Here is a 17118-nt window from a genome sequence, read left to right on the forward strand (position 1 = left end):
TAGAAGAGAGTTCTGTGAAGGTGGGCTCTGCCCTGTAAGTGTATTCAGATGACGAGCAGCGTGACAGCTGACACACTCAAGAAGTGCCCTGTTGTCCCGTGTGTCCGTGAGGCAGTCATGAAGGGAACAGGGCTGTCTTCCAATGTGGCGCCACGACGACTCTTATCTTGTTATCTCAGCTCTACTCTTCTGTTCTGCTCTTCTCCTGCCAAACAGAGACCAGGAACTTTCTTTAAAAAATGTTGTCCTTTGAAGCACTCAGAGCAGCTTCGATTCGTACGCATAGGGACACAAGCGTAACGTAGAACGTGCTCCTGGATAACCTTGACTTGCATGGGGAAACCTTTGGATTTCAGTTCGCATTAAGGTCTTTAACTCGTACTTGCAGGTGGCAGCCACCCATGTTGTTGACTGCTAGTGAAGTGGTAATGGACTTAAGAGTATTAAGACACGTTATAGGCTCGTCTTCCTGATAGTCTCCACACCTTTCATGTCGTTCCTCTGTGTGCCTTTCAGTCTTACCTCGACCAGCACGGTAGGAAAGAGAAATCTGAGCCCCAGCCCAGCAGAAGCTGACTTGGAGACCAGAATATCAGGGGAGATTTCTGACACTGAGCTGGAGCAGACAGAGTCCTGTGCAGAATCCCTCTCCGAGGGAAGGAAAAAGGCCAAGAAATTAAAAAGGATGAAGAAGGAGCTTTCGCCAGCAGGTTTGTATAAGGTCTTACTCAAGTTCTGGAGGTGTGTACTCTTTAACGCTCTAGAAACTCATATTTTGGGCGAGAAATGATAGCAGGGCTTCGGTCGGTGGCAAAGCCCATGTGCAGTAGTCTCCCCTTGTCCACGATTCGCTTCCCACGGCTTCAGTGACCCGCGGTCCACCAAGGTCCAGAAGCACGTGATCCTTGTCAGAAGGTCAGATGTATCGTCCGAAGGTCCACAGTCGCCTAATGCTAGGTCACGGTGCCTACGTCACTCAGCTCACTTCCGTCTTGTCACGAGGGCATTTTATCATCTCACATCCTCACAAGAAGGGTGAATAAGCTATTTTATTTTATTTTATTATTTTTTTTTAATTTTTTTAATGTTTATTTATTTTTGAGACAGAGAGAGACAGAGCATGAACAGGGGAGAGTCAGAGAGAGGGAGACACAGAATCTGAAACAGGCTCCAGGCTCTGAGCTGTCAGCACAGAGCCCGACGCGGGGCTTGAACTCACGGACCGTGACATCATGACCTGAGCCGAAGTCGGCCGCTCAACCAACTGAGCCACCCAGGCGCCCCTGAATAAGCTATTTTAAGAGAGAGACCACGTCACAGAACTTTCATCATAGTACATTGTTCTAACTGTTCTCATTTGCTATTAGCCATTGTCGATCTCTTCCCGTGCCTCGTTTATAAATTAAACTTTATCCCGCATGTGTATGTGCAGGAAATCACGTGGTACCTAGAGAGGTTTCAGGCTTCCTCTGGGGGGTTTGGAATGTGTCCCCCGCAGATGAGGGGGGCTGCTGTAGTTTTCCATGGGACCAGCTGCTTTTAGGATCCATTTAATTTAATTTGAGGAATCCCTAAAAAGCCCTGTCTCTTGATAGAGGAAGGCTTGGCAGGGGCCTTCTTAGTTAAAGATGGTTAGTCCATTTTGGTAATCCTCTCTCTCTCCTCCATGGTTTAGAGGTTTTGCTGATGTGTGTAAGTAGCCTTGGTATTTTAAATGTGCATTTCAATTTGCACGGAGGCCTACTCCTACACGTGTTATTTTCAGCGGCAGAATTTTCACCGTTCCCAGCAAAACGCCAGGCAGTCTGGATTTCTCTCATAAGCAGAATTACATAAGAAGCAGAGGAAACCGGAGGCCAACCCATGTTGAGAGCCTAGTATGTGCTAGGTGCTGTGGCAGGAGCACCAGGCCTGCCCGAAGCCGAATGCCACATTCTCTCCACCACCCGGATGCTGTGGGGGTGGTTTTCATGACCTAACCCAGCCTTCCGTGCACAGACCCTCTACGGCGCCGGACCGTGACGTGAGGGACGGGCTTGCTGTCCGCGGGGCCACTTCCCTGCCCGGGAGATCCAGCCATCACCTACCGGGTCCACCAGCTGTCACAGGGACGACAGTTACGTCCCCTGCTGATCCCTGCTTGCTAAGGGTCCGGCCTGGCATCTCATGCCCGGCAGAAGTGCTTGGCTCTAGTGTTCTGAGGTAGTCACCATGGTCCATTTTACAGTTCAGAGAATAGAGAACTTAAAGTTTAACGTGACTTGCCCAAGGTCACGGAGCCCTTAAGTCTGCCCTGCAGGAAAGCCAGGGCTTACAAGCACAGTTGCATATTTTCTGCTCCGGATGGGAGGGCGGGAGGGCCGCTGACCGAGCCCCCGTGGTTCCTCCTCTGTCTTGGATCACCGCGGTCTCTGGGCAGCAGAACCTACAGTCAAATCAAAGGAAAGTGGTAAAGCCCTGGAACTTGGTTCATACACAAGCTAAAGAGTTCATCGTGTTTCAAATCAGTTCCTTCTTTTACATGTGGCCTGATCTGACCACAGGGAGTTTTCTGAATCTCCTTGATAATAATGAAATCAAAGAAGCAGCAGAAATGTTGCATATGTTTTTATACATTATGCTGAGGTTTAACTTCAACTAAAAACTGAACTCCTGTTTGAAGCCCAGATTGTTTATTTTTTTAAATGTTTTTTAACATTTATTTTTTGAGAGACAGAGCGTGAGCGGGGGAGGGGCAGAGAGAGAGGGAGTCGCAGATTCCAAAGCAGGCTCCAGGCTCTGAGCTGTCAGCATGGAGCCGGACGTGGGGCTCGAACTCATGACCTGAGCCAGATTCAGGTGCCCAACCCACTGAGTCACCCAGGTGCCCCATCAGATTGTTTATTTTAGCTGCCTCCTTGAATCCCGGGTTCTCCTTGACTTGCCACCCTTCCCTTCCCTAAATTGACTTTGGAGAAGTTTTTAATCTGTACCATACTTCGTCCTCACCTGTGATACCTTCTTACCACTGGCACATTGTCCTTGCTCGGCGAATGTTCATATTAAATGTTGGCATGACTTTCAGAGATCAGGAGCAGCGTGCCGTATTCTTTTCCTTCTGACCTCATTCTCTTCTGAATTTTCAGCTTATCTGTTACTTCTCAGGGACAGGATGACAGGTGGTCTCCCCCCCTTCTGTCTCAGCATAATCTTAAAGGTATTAACATTAGAATACCTAACAATAGACCACATGAATAGATTAGCTCCTTTTTATAACTTTAATCTTGCGAAGTGAAAACTTTCTACAAGCTATTTGGGGTCTCGAATGTGTAATGCCGTCATTAAAATAGGTTTTTATTCTCCTCCCATTGACAGTAAATCTGTCACGGCCTCAAATTAGGGGCTAAAAAAGAAAAAAAATGATAAATTTTGTATTTCTTCACCAGTCCCACTAAAAGAGAAAAACATCTTGACAGCTTTTAATTGAACCAGAGACCTGGAGATAATTGGGCTTTCTGGAGCAGCATTCACCGAGTGAGACCTTCCAGCAGCACAAAGCTGGGAGTTTAACGGGTCATTCTTAGCTGCTTTGTGGTAAGCAGTTAGTGCTAATGTTGTCAGCAGGATGTGGGTCGGGATATCAGGCTCTGAACCTGTGGAGTCAATGACTTCGGTGACTTTCACGAGGTCCTGTATCGAGGGAGAATACAAAAGTCTGACCCCACAAAGGGTCCGTGTTAAGCTCTGAAGGGTTCAGAGGATTCCAGGAGCTGTGAGGGTTGGGGGGTGTGCGGCTACCGGGTCGGACACTTCGGTGCAGCCTGGGGAGGTCTGTCTTGTCCAGGCAGCTCCCAGCTCTCCTCCTGGCGAGAGTGTCTTGACAGGACCTCAGGTGATTCACGAAGGTGTGTTGGGTGCCCAGCACTGTCAGCAAAGGCACAAAAAGTGTAAAAGAAAGCGTTTCATCTGTTAGGGAGCTTGCTGTTTTCCAAGGAGGAAGTTGCAAAAAGTAGGACCGTAGAATATTGTCTATAGTAGCAGTCCTGGGGCAATTGGTGCTCAGTGAATCCCACACAAAATTGTCTTCTGTGTCAGTTATACATTTTATTTTTTTTTCAACTTTTTTTTTTTTTTTTTTTTTGGGGGACAGAGAGAGACAGAGCATGAACGGGGGAGGGGCAGAGAGAGAGGGAGACACAGAATCGGAAACAGGCTCCAGGCTCTGAGCCATCAGCCCAGAGCCTGACGCGGGGCTCGAACTCACGGACCGCGAGATCGTGACCCGGCTGAAGTCGGACGCTTAACCGACTGCGCCACCCAGGCGCCCCAAGTTATACATTTTAATATCTAAGATACACAGGAGTTCACTAGACCCCTTTCCAGCTAATAAAATGACTTAAATTGCAAAAGGAATGACTGTTAATTTATCACGTACCAAGCATTGTGCCAGGAGCATCCTTTACTGTCTGTCCCGTATAAGAAGCTTGTAAAGTATAGGTGTCATTATTTCCAATTTCTAGAGAGGAAACAGGCTCAAAGAATTAGAAACTTGCAAAGCAAAATATAGCTGGTATTGGGGGCCGTGGGGAGGGCTCACACACTGGACCACTCTGCAGTATGTGAAATCTACCCAAACTTTTTAGTTATTTTGAGAGAGAGAGAGAGAGAGAGAATGAGCATGAGCAGGGGGAAGGGCAGAGAAAGAGAATCCCAAGCAGGCTCCACGCTGTCAGTGCAGGGCCTGATGCAGGCCTTGAACTCAACGAACCGTGAGATCATGACCTGAGCCAAAATCAAGAGTTGGACGCTTTACTGGCTTAGCCACCCGGGCGCCCCAAAATCTTACACATAATGTAGGTCCCTCCTTTCAGATTTTTAATGATTAGCGTAGATTGGTAGTGTTATCTACTTTTCCTTGGGAGAATTCAAGGTACATTCTCCATTGGCACATAAAGGAACCCAGTTCCGCGTGTCATCTATGCTGGAATAAAGTATCCCTGGGAAATGTTCTCTGGGCAGTGCTTAATGGATGCGTTTCTACAGCACACTTGTTCTCGAGGATAAGTGAATAGTGTCCCCCACTGTCCTGATGCTGACAAGACTGGCCGTCCTCAAAATACTGATGGACCAGTACCCAGGGGTTCTCTCGGGTCCTGTGAGCGCACAGAGGAGTGCCCAGAGACACTCTCCCTGGTGATCCTTTTCGTCATATGATAGGCCGCTACAAGTCTTTTTCTTCCTAACGTTTATTTTTTTTCATTATTTTTAATGTTTTATTTATTTTTGAGAGAGAGAGAAAGAGACAGAGTGTGAACGTGGGAGGAGCAGAGACAGAGGGAGACCTAGAATCTGAAGCAGGCTCCAGGCTCTGGGCTCTCCGAACAGAGCCCCACTCGGGTCTTGAACTCACGAGCTGTGAGATCATGACCTGAGCTGAAGTCGGACGCTCAACCGACTGAGCCACCCAGACACCCCATTTCCTCCTTACATTTAAAACACAACACATTAGACCTTTAAATGTTTACCAAGAACCAGCAGTTTCACTGGGGTCTTGACTAATCTGTTGAACCTTTCATGCTTAGACCCGTAAGGTTACAGCATGGAAAATGGAGGATCTACTTAGATGTCACTCAGTCTGCCTTTGCTGAGCACTCAGTCCAGGCTCAGGAGGTCCAGCCAAGCTTTTTAATTCCTCAATGGAAATGTGGTTGACGGCCTCCGTGTGACCCATGAGGTGTGTGCTGCTCAGTCCCCATTCCTCATGGCAGCCCGCCAGGGCTCCCCGTAAGCCACCCGGGAACCCTGCCTTCTCGGGGGTGGGAAACCGCCCCCTCACCAGGCACTTTGGAACGTTTCCCGGTTAAAAGTGTTTGTGTAACACCCCAAAGGATCTTTCTGTATACAGAATTCCACTCTGCAGAAAATGATATGATGGCACTTTTCCAGGGTACCATGTAGTTTTTTAGATTCTGCTCTGGATTCACCTGAGGGAAGAAATCTCTTACCTCTTAGAATTTCTCCCTGTCAGCTCTGTCAGGAGAAAGGTACACAAGCACCAACGGTCACCTGCTGTGTTGACCACTTTTCATTTTCTGTTGTGGTCTTGTTAATAAAAATCGTGCGCTCACTACGAAAATCTGTAAAATGAAGAAAAACGGGAAGAAAATGAAGCCCCGTGGTTGCCTGATACTCTGTTCATAAGTGTTTTTAGTCTGTCTGGGATTTTTATATGTAGTTGGTTGGCATCATGCTTCTTAGGCAATTTAGTATCCAGTGTTTTTCCCCATTTAAAAAACTCTCAGTCAAATCATTTTAATTAATAGCATATTTTATTTTTACATTTTTTGGCTTTTTTTTTTTTTTTTTTTTTGAGAGAGAGAGAGGCACACACAGGGGAGGGGTAGAGGGAGAGAGGGGGAATCTCAGGCAGTCTTCAGCGTGGAGCCTGACATGGGGCTTGATCTCACAACCGTGAGATCATGACCTGAGCTGAAATCAAGAGTCGGATGCTTAACTGATTGAGCTACCGGGGCGCCCCAGTTTTTTTTTTTAGCTTTCTTTTTAAATGTTAATTTATTTATTTTGAGAGACAGTGTGTGTGTTTGAGCGCACAAGCAGGGGAGGGGCAGAGAGGGAGGGAGAGAGAGAGCATCCCAGTCAGACCTCACACTGTCAGCACAGAGCCTGACATGGGTTTGATCTCATGAACCTTGAGTTCGTGACCTGAGCCAAAATCAAGAGTCGGACGCTCAACTGACTGGGCCACTCGGGTGCCCCAGTTTTGTTGGATCTTGAAGCAACATTCCTAAGGGTCAGCTTTATTAAGATACAATTTATGAATAAACTGAGGGTTGATGGGGGGTGGGAGGGAGGGGAAAGTGGGTGATGGGCATTGAGGAGGGCACCTGTTGGGATGAGTACTGGGTGTTGTATGGAGACCAATTTGACAATAAATTTCATATTAAAAAAAAAGATACAGTTTACGTACAGTAAGTCCTCACTTCTAGGTGCACAATTTGAGGAATTTTAACACATGTGTACAGCCATCATTGTGATCAAGAGAGAGAATGGTTTTATCATTCCAGAAGATTCCCTCATGCCTCCATCCCTCCTCCCACCCCTAGATCCTGGCCCTGATCTGCTTCTTTCTCAGCCAAATGCGTTCGAGATACATTCATGCTATTACATCTACCAGTGGTTCCTTACTCCTTGCTGCTGAGTAGTGTTCTTTTTATGGACGTATCCCTGTCAGTCCATTTTGCCAGTTGGCGTGTAGGTTGTTACCACTTTTAAGCAAGTAAAAAAAATGCTGTAACCATTTGCGAACAGGTTTTTGTTTGAACTAAGTTTTCATTTCTTTTGGGTAAATACCTAAGAGTGGAATTGCTGGGTCAGGTAGTAAGTGCAGTGTTTTACTTTATAAGACACTGGCATGGCCTTTTCCAAAGTGGCTGCACCATCGTGCATTCCCGCTGTCAGCGTGTGAGGGCTCCAGCGGCTCTGCACGGTCACCAGTATCGGGATTGTCCTTTGTAGCCCATTTTAGTGGGTCTGTAGTGATATCTCGTTATGGCTTTGACCTGAACTTCCTCTAATGAGTAATGATGCTACGCATGTCTCTGTGCAGTTATTTACCATCCAGATCTCTTCTTGGGTGGAATGTCTTTTCACATCTTTTGCCCATTTTTTCATGGGCTTGTTTGTTTTCTTCTCATTGAGTTTTGAGAGTTCTTTGTATATTCTGGATCCAAGTCCTCTTGGGTTTTGCTCATTCTTCCAGACTCTGCTTTTCTTTTCATCTTCTTAATGTTATCTTCCAAATAGTAGTTTTCAGTTTTGCTGAAGTCCATTGTATCATGTCTGTTTCCTTGCATTATGCTTTTGGTGTCACAACTAAGAAGTCTTTGCCTGACTCTACATTACAAGGATTTTCTCCTGTGTTTTCTTCTAGAGGTTTTATGGTTTTAGGTTTTATATTTAGATGTACAACCCATTTTGAGTTAATTTTCGTGTATGATGCAGGGTATGCATTGAGATCCATTCTAGCAGGAGGCAGATGTCCTGAGATACTCATTTAAAAAGAATCGTTCCAGAGTAATTCTCTGCGCTTTAGTAAAACAGGCCTGTGAAAATGAGCTCCCCCGAACACTGACCCCAGCTCCTTACCCACTAGCTTTGAGACTCATCCCTCAGTCTACAGTGCTCCCTTTCCAGAAAGTGCTGGAAAGAACACCATCACTGACCTCCAGCCCCCTCTGGTCTAGGTCTCCTTTATACGGTTCTTAAAGTTCTGGTTCCTCTGGACACATCATTGTTGCTCAGCAGCTGTACATTTTAGGCAGTGGAAACTAGGCCCTTCTTGACTGGAGGCTGTTGGCTTCCTGGGCAACGACCATGTTCAGTGTCGGGCCACCTTACTGATAAGAAGAAGGGACCTGACATGCATTAAACATGTTCATGTGTCAGGAACTGCCATATCACAGCAGGCCAGTGTGGCATGAAAGTAGTCTTCAGTCCCACTGATAGGTGAGGCTGTGAGAGTTGTTCAGAGCCATACAGCTAGTCACATGGCCAAGCCAGGCTGGCCTCATCCAGAGCTCCCGCCAATTCCATTCCTCCTCACCAGCTCTTGGGCGAGTCACTTCCTGTGTTTTCTGCCGGCCTGCAGCCACGCCCACACCCAGTCCCATCCAGCCAGCAGCAGGTGCTCTTGTAAGGATGACTTACGCTTTCAGCCATTTAGCTGTTTTATTTGTTTTCCTCGCAGCTAGTTTTAATTTACTTCAGTCCCCCACATTGGGCAGTGTGGCTCTTGCCTTTAAAATGGCTCATTGGCGGGGTGCCTGGGTGGCTTAGTCGGTTGGGCATCCAACTTCGGCTCAGGTCATGATCTCACGGTTCGTGAGTTCGAGCCCCCCATCGGGCTCTGTGCTGACAGCTCAGATCCTGGAGCCTGCTTCGGATTCTGTGTCTCCCTGTCTCTCTGCCCCTCCCTGACTCATGCTCTGTCTGTCTCTCAAAGAATTAAACATTAAAAAAAATTAAAAAGAAATCTTTAAAATGGCTCTTTGGCTGCTGTAATATTTCTTTTGGTATGTGAATCATACAAATGCCCTCATCGATGTTTCTTTTCCTCCTTCCAGTTAGGCATTGTATAAATGCATGATTGAGAAGGTCAGGCTGGCCAGGTCTCATCACAGCCCGTCTGCAGTATTTCCTTGTTCTGGGGAGGGGAGCCTCTCTGCGTTTCCTTCTCTGATCAACCTGGATCCCCAGAACATCTCCTGTCCCTCATCACTGCTCACCGGAGGGGCCTCACGGTCTTTACTGTGAGTGCCGACACATGAGTGTCCGACACAGAGATGAGACCCAGGGCAGAAGACTTCCCGAGTGTCCCTCTGCTGGACCCCTCGTCCCATCTGTCCACACTGTATCTCCGGCAGTGATCCCACGCGGAAATTCTTGCCTTGGGTGACCGAGATCCCGTGTTACTTGGTGTGTTCAGATCTGGTTGTCTTTGGACATTTCCTGTCCCTCAGGTGGCCACTGGTGGCCATATGATTTCCTACTTTGCAGGACGCTGCACCTCCTCCGTGTTTTAAACTTCCCATTTTATTTTATTAAAAATTTTTTTTTTCAACGTTTATTTATTTTTGGGACAGAGAGAGACAGAGCATGAACAGGGGAGGGGCAGAGAGAGAGAGAGACACAGAATTGGAAACAGGCTCCAGGCTCTGAGCCATCAGCCCAGAGCCCGACGCGGGGCTCGAACTCACGGACCGTGAGATCGTGACCTGGCTGAAGTCGGACGCTTAACCGACTGCGCCACCCAGGCGCCCCTAAACTTCCCATTTTAGGCAAGCGTCAGAGCCCTCTCTCCTTTTGGAATGCTGGAGCATTTGCCGCTGGGGTTAGCCTTGCCGGCTTTCCCTGCCAGCCCTGCCTGAACCCCGGGGCCACCCCCCCCCTCCCCCCCCGCCCCGGTCTGTCCCACTTTCCATCGCAGACACGCTCTTCCCTGACTTGATTCCCCTTCTCTCAGCCCCGGGCATGCCTGGTCCAGGCCCAGACCAGCTGTGCCGCTGCTGTTCCAGGGAGTGTCCTGAGTGGAGAAGAGCCTCCAGCTGCCTGGTGAAACTGTTTAAACTGGAGAGGACCTTCAGGGCTTAGCCAGTGTTGCCAGACTCTGCAAAGGCTGCCTTTTGGGGTCTCTCTGAACCCCCATAGGTCAGCTTCTCTCCTCTGCAAAGCCGCCAGCCCTTCGGGTTTCTCGTTTGGGTGCCGGTACGGCCCAGCACAGAGGAGCCTGGTGTCCTGGGACGCGACAGGGCCCTGCATGCCATGGGAGGAGCCAGTCCCATCTCAGCCGCTCTCTGGCAGTGAGACTGGTCATCTTACTTAGCCTCTCTGAGTCTGCTCTTGCATCTGTAAAATGGGGATACTGGTACCACCATGCTGGGCTTTTATGAAGATTAAATGAACGGAGGGCTGCCTGGCTGGCTCAGTAGAGCATGTGACTCTTGAACTTGGGGCCTTGAGATACAGCCCCATGTTGGGTGTAAACCTTGCTTAAAAAAAAAAGGAGGGGCACCTGGGTGGCTTAGTCTGTTGGGCAGCTGACTTCAGCTCAGGTCATGATCTCACAGTTCAGGAGTTCGAGCCCCACATTGGGCTTATTGCTGCCAGCACAGAGCTCACTTCAGATCCTTCCTCTCCCTCTCTTTTTCTGCCCCTCCCCTGCTTACAAACCTCTCTCTCTCTCTCTCTCTCTCTCTCAAAATAAATAAACATTAAAAAAAAAAGGATTAAATGAACCAAGTGCCCAGTGTGGTGGCAAAGAATACAGTACGTGCTCCCCGAGAGATATGTGAGCATCCTTGCTTTAACCCCCGTGAAGTTAACAGAGGCGTCCGTCCAGGGAGGTGTGTCCCTAATCCTACGTGCGAAGTTTCTGTGGGGTCGCCGCCGTCTGCTGGGCACTGCTGTCCGTGGGCAAGGCCTGTTGTGAACCATCTCTGCCCAGCCCAGCCCCGTCTGCCTCGGCCTTTGCGGCTGGCAGTGGGCGCTCTGCTCCCAGCCGGTCGCTTGGTCCCCCAGGTGCTGTCCCTCTTCTTGTTCACCTTGTTTTGTCCTTCCCCCCCCCCCCAGGAGGCCTCCGGGGCAGCCCTGCCAAGCTCTTCGAGGTTCCCGACACGTGGTAACCGAGACCCGAAGGAAAACAAATCGCTGGTGCCGTGGCTGAGGAGGACCCAGCTGGCACATTCAGAAGCCATACTGTATTTAATTTCATGAAATGTGGTATGGGAGGGGTTTGAAGCCAAGTCTGTGTCCTGGCAAAAACCCAGTTTCTTTTATTTGTGTGGCTGTGTTTCTTTTCTTCCTTTTTAATGTAAACTGTCTGCTGACACTCAGCACGGTTGTAGGCCGTCTTGAATGTGCACATTATTAACCAGTTGATGATTTGTTGCTCACGTGAAACCCCTTTTCCAGTGTCATGAATTTTAGCGCGTTTAAGAACCTACCTGGTGGGGATCGTCGGCTGTGAAATAAGCGAAGAGCCGACATTCTTGGGCGCCGGATCGTGAGTTTTGGGGTTGAAGTCTTTACTGCTTCGAGAGATTTCTTTTCGTGTTCTCGTGCGCAGATTTGGGGGCCTCCGCAGCACGCGGTTACAGTCTCCCCCGTGGAGAGACCCCTCACGTCTGCCCACTTCCCGCCATAGCTGCCTGAAAATACTAAGCACTCCAGCTTGTTTTTCCAGTAGGAAAATGTCTAACGCCGTCCACCCATAAAGACGCTTACCATATGCCTTGGCCTTTGGGGCATTTTTATTTAGAGTCCTTCTTCCTAACTTGTGAGTTTCTCAAGGCGAACTGGACGAGTACAAAAAGTTCACTTCTGTTTTTACACGTAGTGCTGTGTTTGTTCCCTTTTCCGTACCTTAGCCTGCTCGCCGTCTCTGTTCGGGAGTGTGTCCGGGGGTAAGGTGGCATGTGTGTGTACACGTGCGTGTGTGTGTGCGTGTGTGTGTGAAATCACAGATTACAACGTGTACCAGCCCTCTCTCTGTTGAAACAGATCACAGCAGCGACAGGATTTCATGGATGTATTTCCGTAGGTCTGTTTCATGTAGATCATTGTTAGATATTTAACATTTTTTTTGTATCATGGAAAATAAAAATGAAAAATGTATTTCCAAGAGATGAAAATTAAAGAAATTTTCTTAGGATTCTGGTTTTCTCCTGTTTCTTTTTGGTAAGCGAATGACGTATTTGATCTTTACATAGATGTATTTCTCTCTAAAGATCACCCCTAAAAAGCTCTGGTAAGTCAGGAAGCCTGGTGTTCGTGGATTTTTTTTTCTTTTTTTTAACCTCCAACTCCTTATACTTGCGTTAACGAGTCAGATGCCCGTTGCTGGAGCCAAGCCCTGTGGAGAGTGGCTGTGTAGGAGGGTCTGGGTGTCCTGCGTGGCGGGTGGAGCCCTCTGCCATCAGTGGTGCTGTGTGAATTCGGATCAGTGAGACACTCTCCCCAGTTGAGAGCCTCTTAGCGCTTCCCCTCCCTCCCCCACCCTGCCTTACCCAAGAGTTTGTGCGGAGTTACAAACCCAAACTTGTCTGGGAGGAGCTCCCACCCCTTCTAGAGCTTCGTCCCTGCTCACAGCCCAGCGGGGTGGTGCACAGGGAGGTGCAGATAAAGGCTGATGTCTACAGGAGGCTTACAGGGCACTGCCAGGGCTGTGCCGGGTCTCAGAAACTGACAGGTAGGAACAGGTAGTGCCTGATACTTTCTAACGTAGTAAACAAGAGGGAAAACCAACCACAGACTGTGATTGGCGCACGTCGGAGAAGTACGTGTGGCCTGAGGAACACACTTGCGTGGCACCCTGAGCCCGGTTCTCCCTGCTCAGAAAGCTTTACACACACACACACACACACACACACACACAGACACACACACACGGCTGCTCCGACTCCAGAGGAGGGCTCGGGGAGGGGGCGTGCTAGAAGGGGCCTGTGCTCTGGAGCCTTCTAGAGCTGGACTTGCACCCCAGCTCCAGCCGTGGGTTCTCGGACACATTGCCCTCTCCCCGCCTCTGTTTCCTCAGTGATAAAATCAGGGCGATAAACCTGCCTCTCAGGGTGGTTGCCAGGACTAAAGGAAATCACGTAAAAGGCCCAGCATACACAAGTGCGCGGTAAATGGCAGTTAGATTTGAAGATGACGCTTTTGAGACCCTGTGTCGTCGTCTGTCAACTGGAGCTGAGTCACCGGGGATTTGGCTCAGGATTAAATACATGGCAGAGCCCTCATCCGTGCTCAGACCCCTATTTTCTTCCCAACTGGACCCCGTCACTTGGAACACTTGTCCTGGGTTGGCCCTCAACCCACCCCACACACACATACAGGCTTTCTCGATGTCTCTTGGGGCATCAAACCCTAGGGTGGTGCTCTGGCTTTCGAGGCGGAGGCCCAGGGCCATATGATGATCATGGATCTGTGTTTCTGGCTTTTGTTACCTGTGGAGCCAAAGCTGCAGGTGGGTGTGGAAGTGGGGACCTCCGTTTTTCCCTGCAGATAGTTCTGTGGTCCTTTGATTTCAGGGCTGGGGTGGAGACTGAATGCTGCGTTCTGTCCTTTTCTGTAGTTTTGAATTCACTCAGTACCTCCCCCCCCCCCGCCCCGCCACATTCTGTTGTCAAAAATTTCAAACATGCAGAGAAGTTGAAAGAATTACTCAGTGAACACCCATTTACTCACGTGCCTCCTAGATGGTACAGCTACTATTTTGCTATCTTTGCATTATTACATAACCAGCTATCCCTTCTTCCATCGGTTCATCCTAGTTTTTGTTTGTGTTGTTTATTTATTTTGAGAGAGAGAGCAAGGGAGGGGCAAAGAAGGGAGGGAGAGAGATAGAGACAGAGAGAGAGAATCCCAAGCAGTCTCCATGCCATCCACACAGAGCCCCACACAGGGCTCAAACAAACCGTGAGATCATGACCTGAGCCAGAATTAAGAGTCAGACACTCAGCCAACTGAGCCACTCAAGTGCCCCAATTCAGCCTAGTTTTTGATGTATTTTGAAGGAAGTCATAAACTTGGGTGCACGCCCCCTACCAGATACTTCAGCATGCTTCTCATTAGCCAGGGTTTAATATTTGTTGATGATGGGGGAGTCAGTGGGGATAAAACTTACAGTGAAATGCTCAAATCTTTTTTAAAAAATTTTTTTAATTAACATTTTTTTGAGAGAGACAGAGCACAAGCAGGGGAGGTGCAGAGAGAGGGAGACACAGAATCGGAAGCAGGCTCCAGGCTCTGAGCTCTCAGCACAGAGCCCGATGGGGGGCTCGAACCCACGAACTGTGAGATCATGACCTGAACCGAAGTCGGTCGCCCAACTGACTGAGCCACCCAGGCGCCCCTGAAATGCTCACATCTTAAGTGTACCAATTAAGAAGTTCTAGCAAATGCAACCATAACTACCAAGATACAGACATCCCCATCACCCCCAGAATATTCTCTTCTGCCTCTTCCTAGTCAACCCCAACACCGCTGCCACCCCCCAGAGGCACCCACCAGCCTGCTTTTTTTTCCACTACAGAGTAGTTTGACCTTTTCTGGAACTTCATGGGAATAGAATCATGAAGGGTGTGCTCTCCAGTGAGGCCTCTTTCAGCATGATGTTTTTGAGTCTCATTCATGCCATTGCTTGTGTCAGGAGTTCCTTTTTGTGGCCGAGTCTGTTTTTTTAGAGAATTTTTTCAATATTTATTGTTGAGAAAGAGAGAACAGAGGAGGAACAGAGAGAGAGGGGGGGACACAGAATCTGAAGCAAGCTTCAGGCTCTTAGCTGTCAGCACAGAGCCCAATGTGGGGCTCGAACTCCTGAACCGCGAGATCATGACCTGAGTCGAAGTCGGACGCCTAACCAACTGAGCCCCCCAGAAGCCCCATGTTTTTAACTGATGGACGCTATGACTGTTCCCGTTTTGGGGCTTCTAGGAATAAAGCTGCTGGGAACATTCTAGAAACTCCCAGGTCTTTCTTAAAGTGGTCGTAGCATTTACATTCTCACCCACAATGTATGAGTGTTCCAGTAGCTTTCGTCTTTGGCAACACTTGATGTTGTCAGTCTTCAGCCATCCTGGCAGATACATCGCGCATCTCATTGTAGTTTTCCTTTGCGTTTCCGTGATGATGGCTGATGATGTGTTTATTGGGCATTTGTATGTGTTCCTCTGTGAAGTATCTGTTCAGTCCTCTTGCCTGTACTTTATCGGGTTGTGTCTCTGTTAGTAAGTTGTAGATGCTCATTATATATTATGGACGTCAGTTCTTTGATAATTATTGTGTAAATGTTTAGTTCCAGTTTATAGCTTGTCTCTTTTCCTTCTTTTTCTTCCAGCCTTACTGAGATACAGTTGATACACAACATTGTGTAAGTTTAAATTTCTTTTAATGTTTATTTACTTTTGAGAGCGAGAGAGACGGTGTGAGTGGGTGAGGGGCAGAGAGAGAGGGAGACACAGAATCCGAAACAGGCTCCAGGCTCTAAGCTGTCAGCACAGAGCCCGATGCAGGGTTTGAACTCACAAACTGCAAGATCATGACCTGAGCCAAAGTCAGAGGCTTAATCTACTGAGCCACCCAGGTGCCCCAACATTGTGTAAGTTTAATGTGTTCAGCGTGTTGACCCAATACATTCCTACACTGCAAATAATAACCACCATAGTGCTAGCCAACATGATCACATGATCACCTTTTTTTTTTTTAATTTTTTTTTTAATGTTTATTTATTTTTGAGACAGAGAGCCACAGAGCATGAACAGGGAAGGGGCAGAGAGAGAGGGAGACACAGAATCTGAAACAGGCTCCAGGCTCTGAGCTGTCAGCACTGAGCCCGACGTGGGGCTCAAACTCACAGACTGTGAGATCATGACCTGAGCCGAAGTCGGACGCTTAACCGACCGAGCCACCCAGGCGCCCCCTTTTTTTTTTTTTTTTTTAATTGGTGGTGAGAACATTCAGGATCAACCTCCCAGAAGCCTGTTTATTTTCTTAACAGTATCTTTCACGGGGCAGAAGCTTCTGATTTTAATGAAATCTATTTCGTACATTTTTCTTCCTTCCTTCCTGGGACCCATCTGTGGGGATATCATGCCAGATCTCTGCCCTTTCTCAGAAACCCCCAGGTTGTAAAGGTATCCTTTCATGTTTCTTCTGGAAGCTTTAGGGTTCCAGGCTTTACGATTACGTGTCCGATCCGTGTTGCGTTCATTCTGTGTGTATGGCCTGAGGCAGGAGTTGAGGTCCCTTTGTTTGCATGCAGATATCTGGTTATTCCAGCCCCATTTGTAAAGAACACTCTTCCAATTGGATTGCTTTGGTGCCTTGCACAAAAATCTTGCGACCTACTAACAAAGCTGGGTCTTAGCATGTGTGCTTTTATCTGTTTTTTTTATTAATTTATTTCACATTTATTGATTTATTTAGAGAGAGTGTGAGTGGGGGAAGGGCAGAGAGAGAAGCCCAAGCAGGCTCCGCACTGTCAGCGCAGTGCCCCACGCAGGGCCCAAACCCTCAAGCAGTGAGATCATGACCTGAGCTGAAATCAAGAGTCGGACGCTCAACTGACTGAGCCACCCGGGTGCCCCATCCTGTGTGCTTTTAAAGTGCACTGTCACTCTGGCCAATCAGCAGCACAGAGAGGCTCTCATGCGTTCCTGCATGTGCATTTCCCACTCTGACATCTTAGGGCCGTTCGCTTGACGCGGAGAGGAAAATGCTGTGATCCTTGGTTCCTGCTGAGGCCAGGCCACTCTCTCCTGACCTGGGAAACGAGTGAGTGTTAAAAATAGTCCAGTCTTTTTGGATGTTTTTTGTTTTGTTTTGTTTTGTTTTGAATCTCCTGACCTAAGTTTCATGACTTCGACTGAAATCTTTATTTCCCCCCAAATGATTCATGGGGTAAATTGATGCGTCCGATTTTGTCGAGGAGGGGAAATGGAATACCTGGAGGCCAGTTCGTGTTTCCCCTGGTTGTGAGCCACCCTGGCCTGCAAGTTGTCTGGTCCCTGGTGAGAGCAGTTCAGTCTGTCTTCTGCCGCTTGCCCATCTCCGTCTCGGGCC

At 48.3% G+C, this 17118-nt stretch overlaps 1 protein-coding gene across 3 annotated transcripts in view; it reads left to right on the forward strand.

Annotated features, from left to right (window-relative positions):
- Positions 1–12208, forward strand: part of PARN (poly(A)-specific ribonuclease) — a 169052-nt gene extending 156844 nt beyond the window's left edge. For 2 of the 3 annotated variants that reach the window (XM_086691173.1, XM_086691171.1), the window contains 2 exons: positions 517–710; positions 11128–12208. In XM_086691173.1, the coding sequence (XP_086547299.1) occupies positions 517–710; positions 11128–11180 (247 nt within the window). In that variant the 3' untranslated portion in view covers positions 11181–12208. Of the gene's footprint in view, positions 1–516; positions 711–1107; positions 1420–11127 lie in introns of those variants that run through there. The other variant, XM_086691172.1, reaches the window with a different exon arrangement.
- The last annotated feature ends 4910 nt before the right edge of the window (positions 12209–17118 follow it).

The sequence above is a fragment of the Puma concolor genome, chromosome E3 (assembly GCF_028749965.1).
Source record: "Puma concolor isolate L17-30 chromosome E3, mPumCon1.1.hap2, whole genome shotgun sequence".
Classification (NCBI taxonomy): Eukaryota; Metazoa; Chordata; class Mammalia; order Carnivora; family Felidae; genus Puma; species Puma concolor.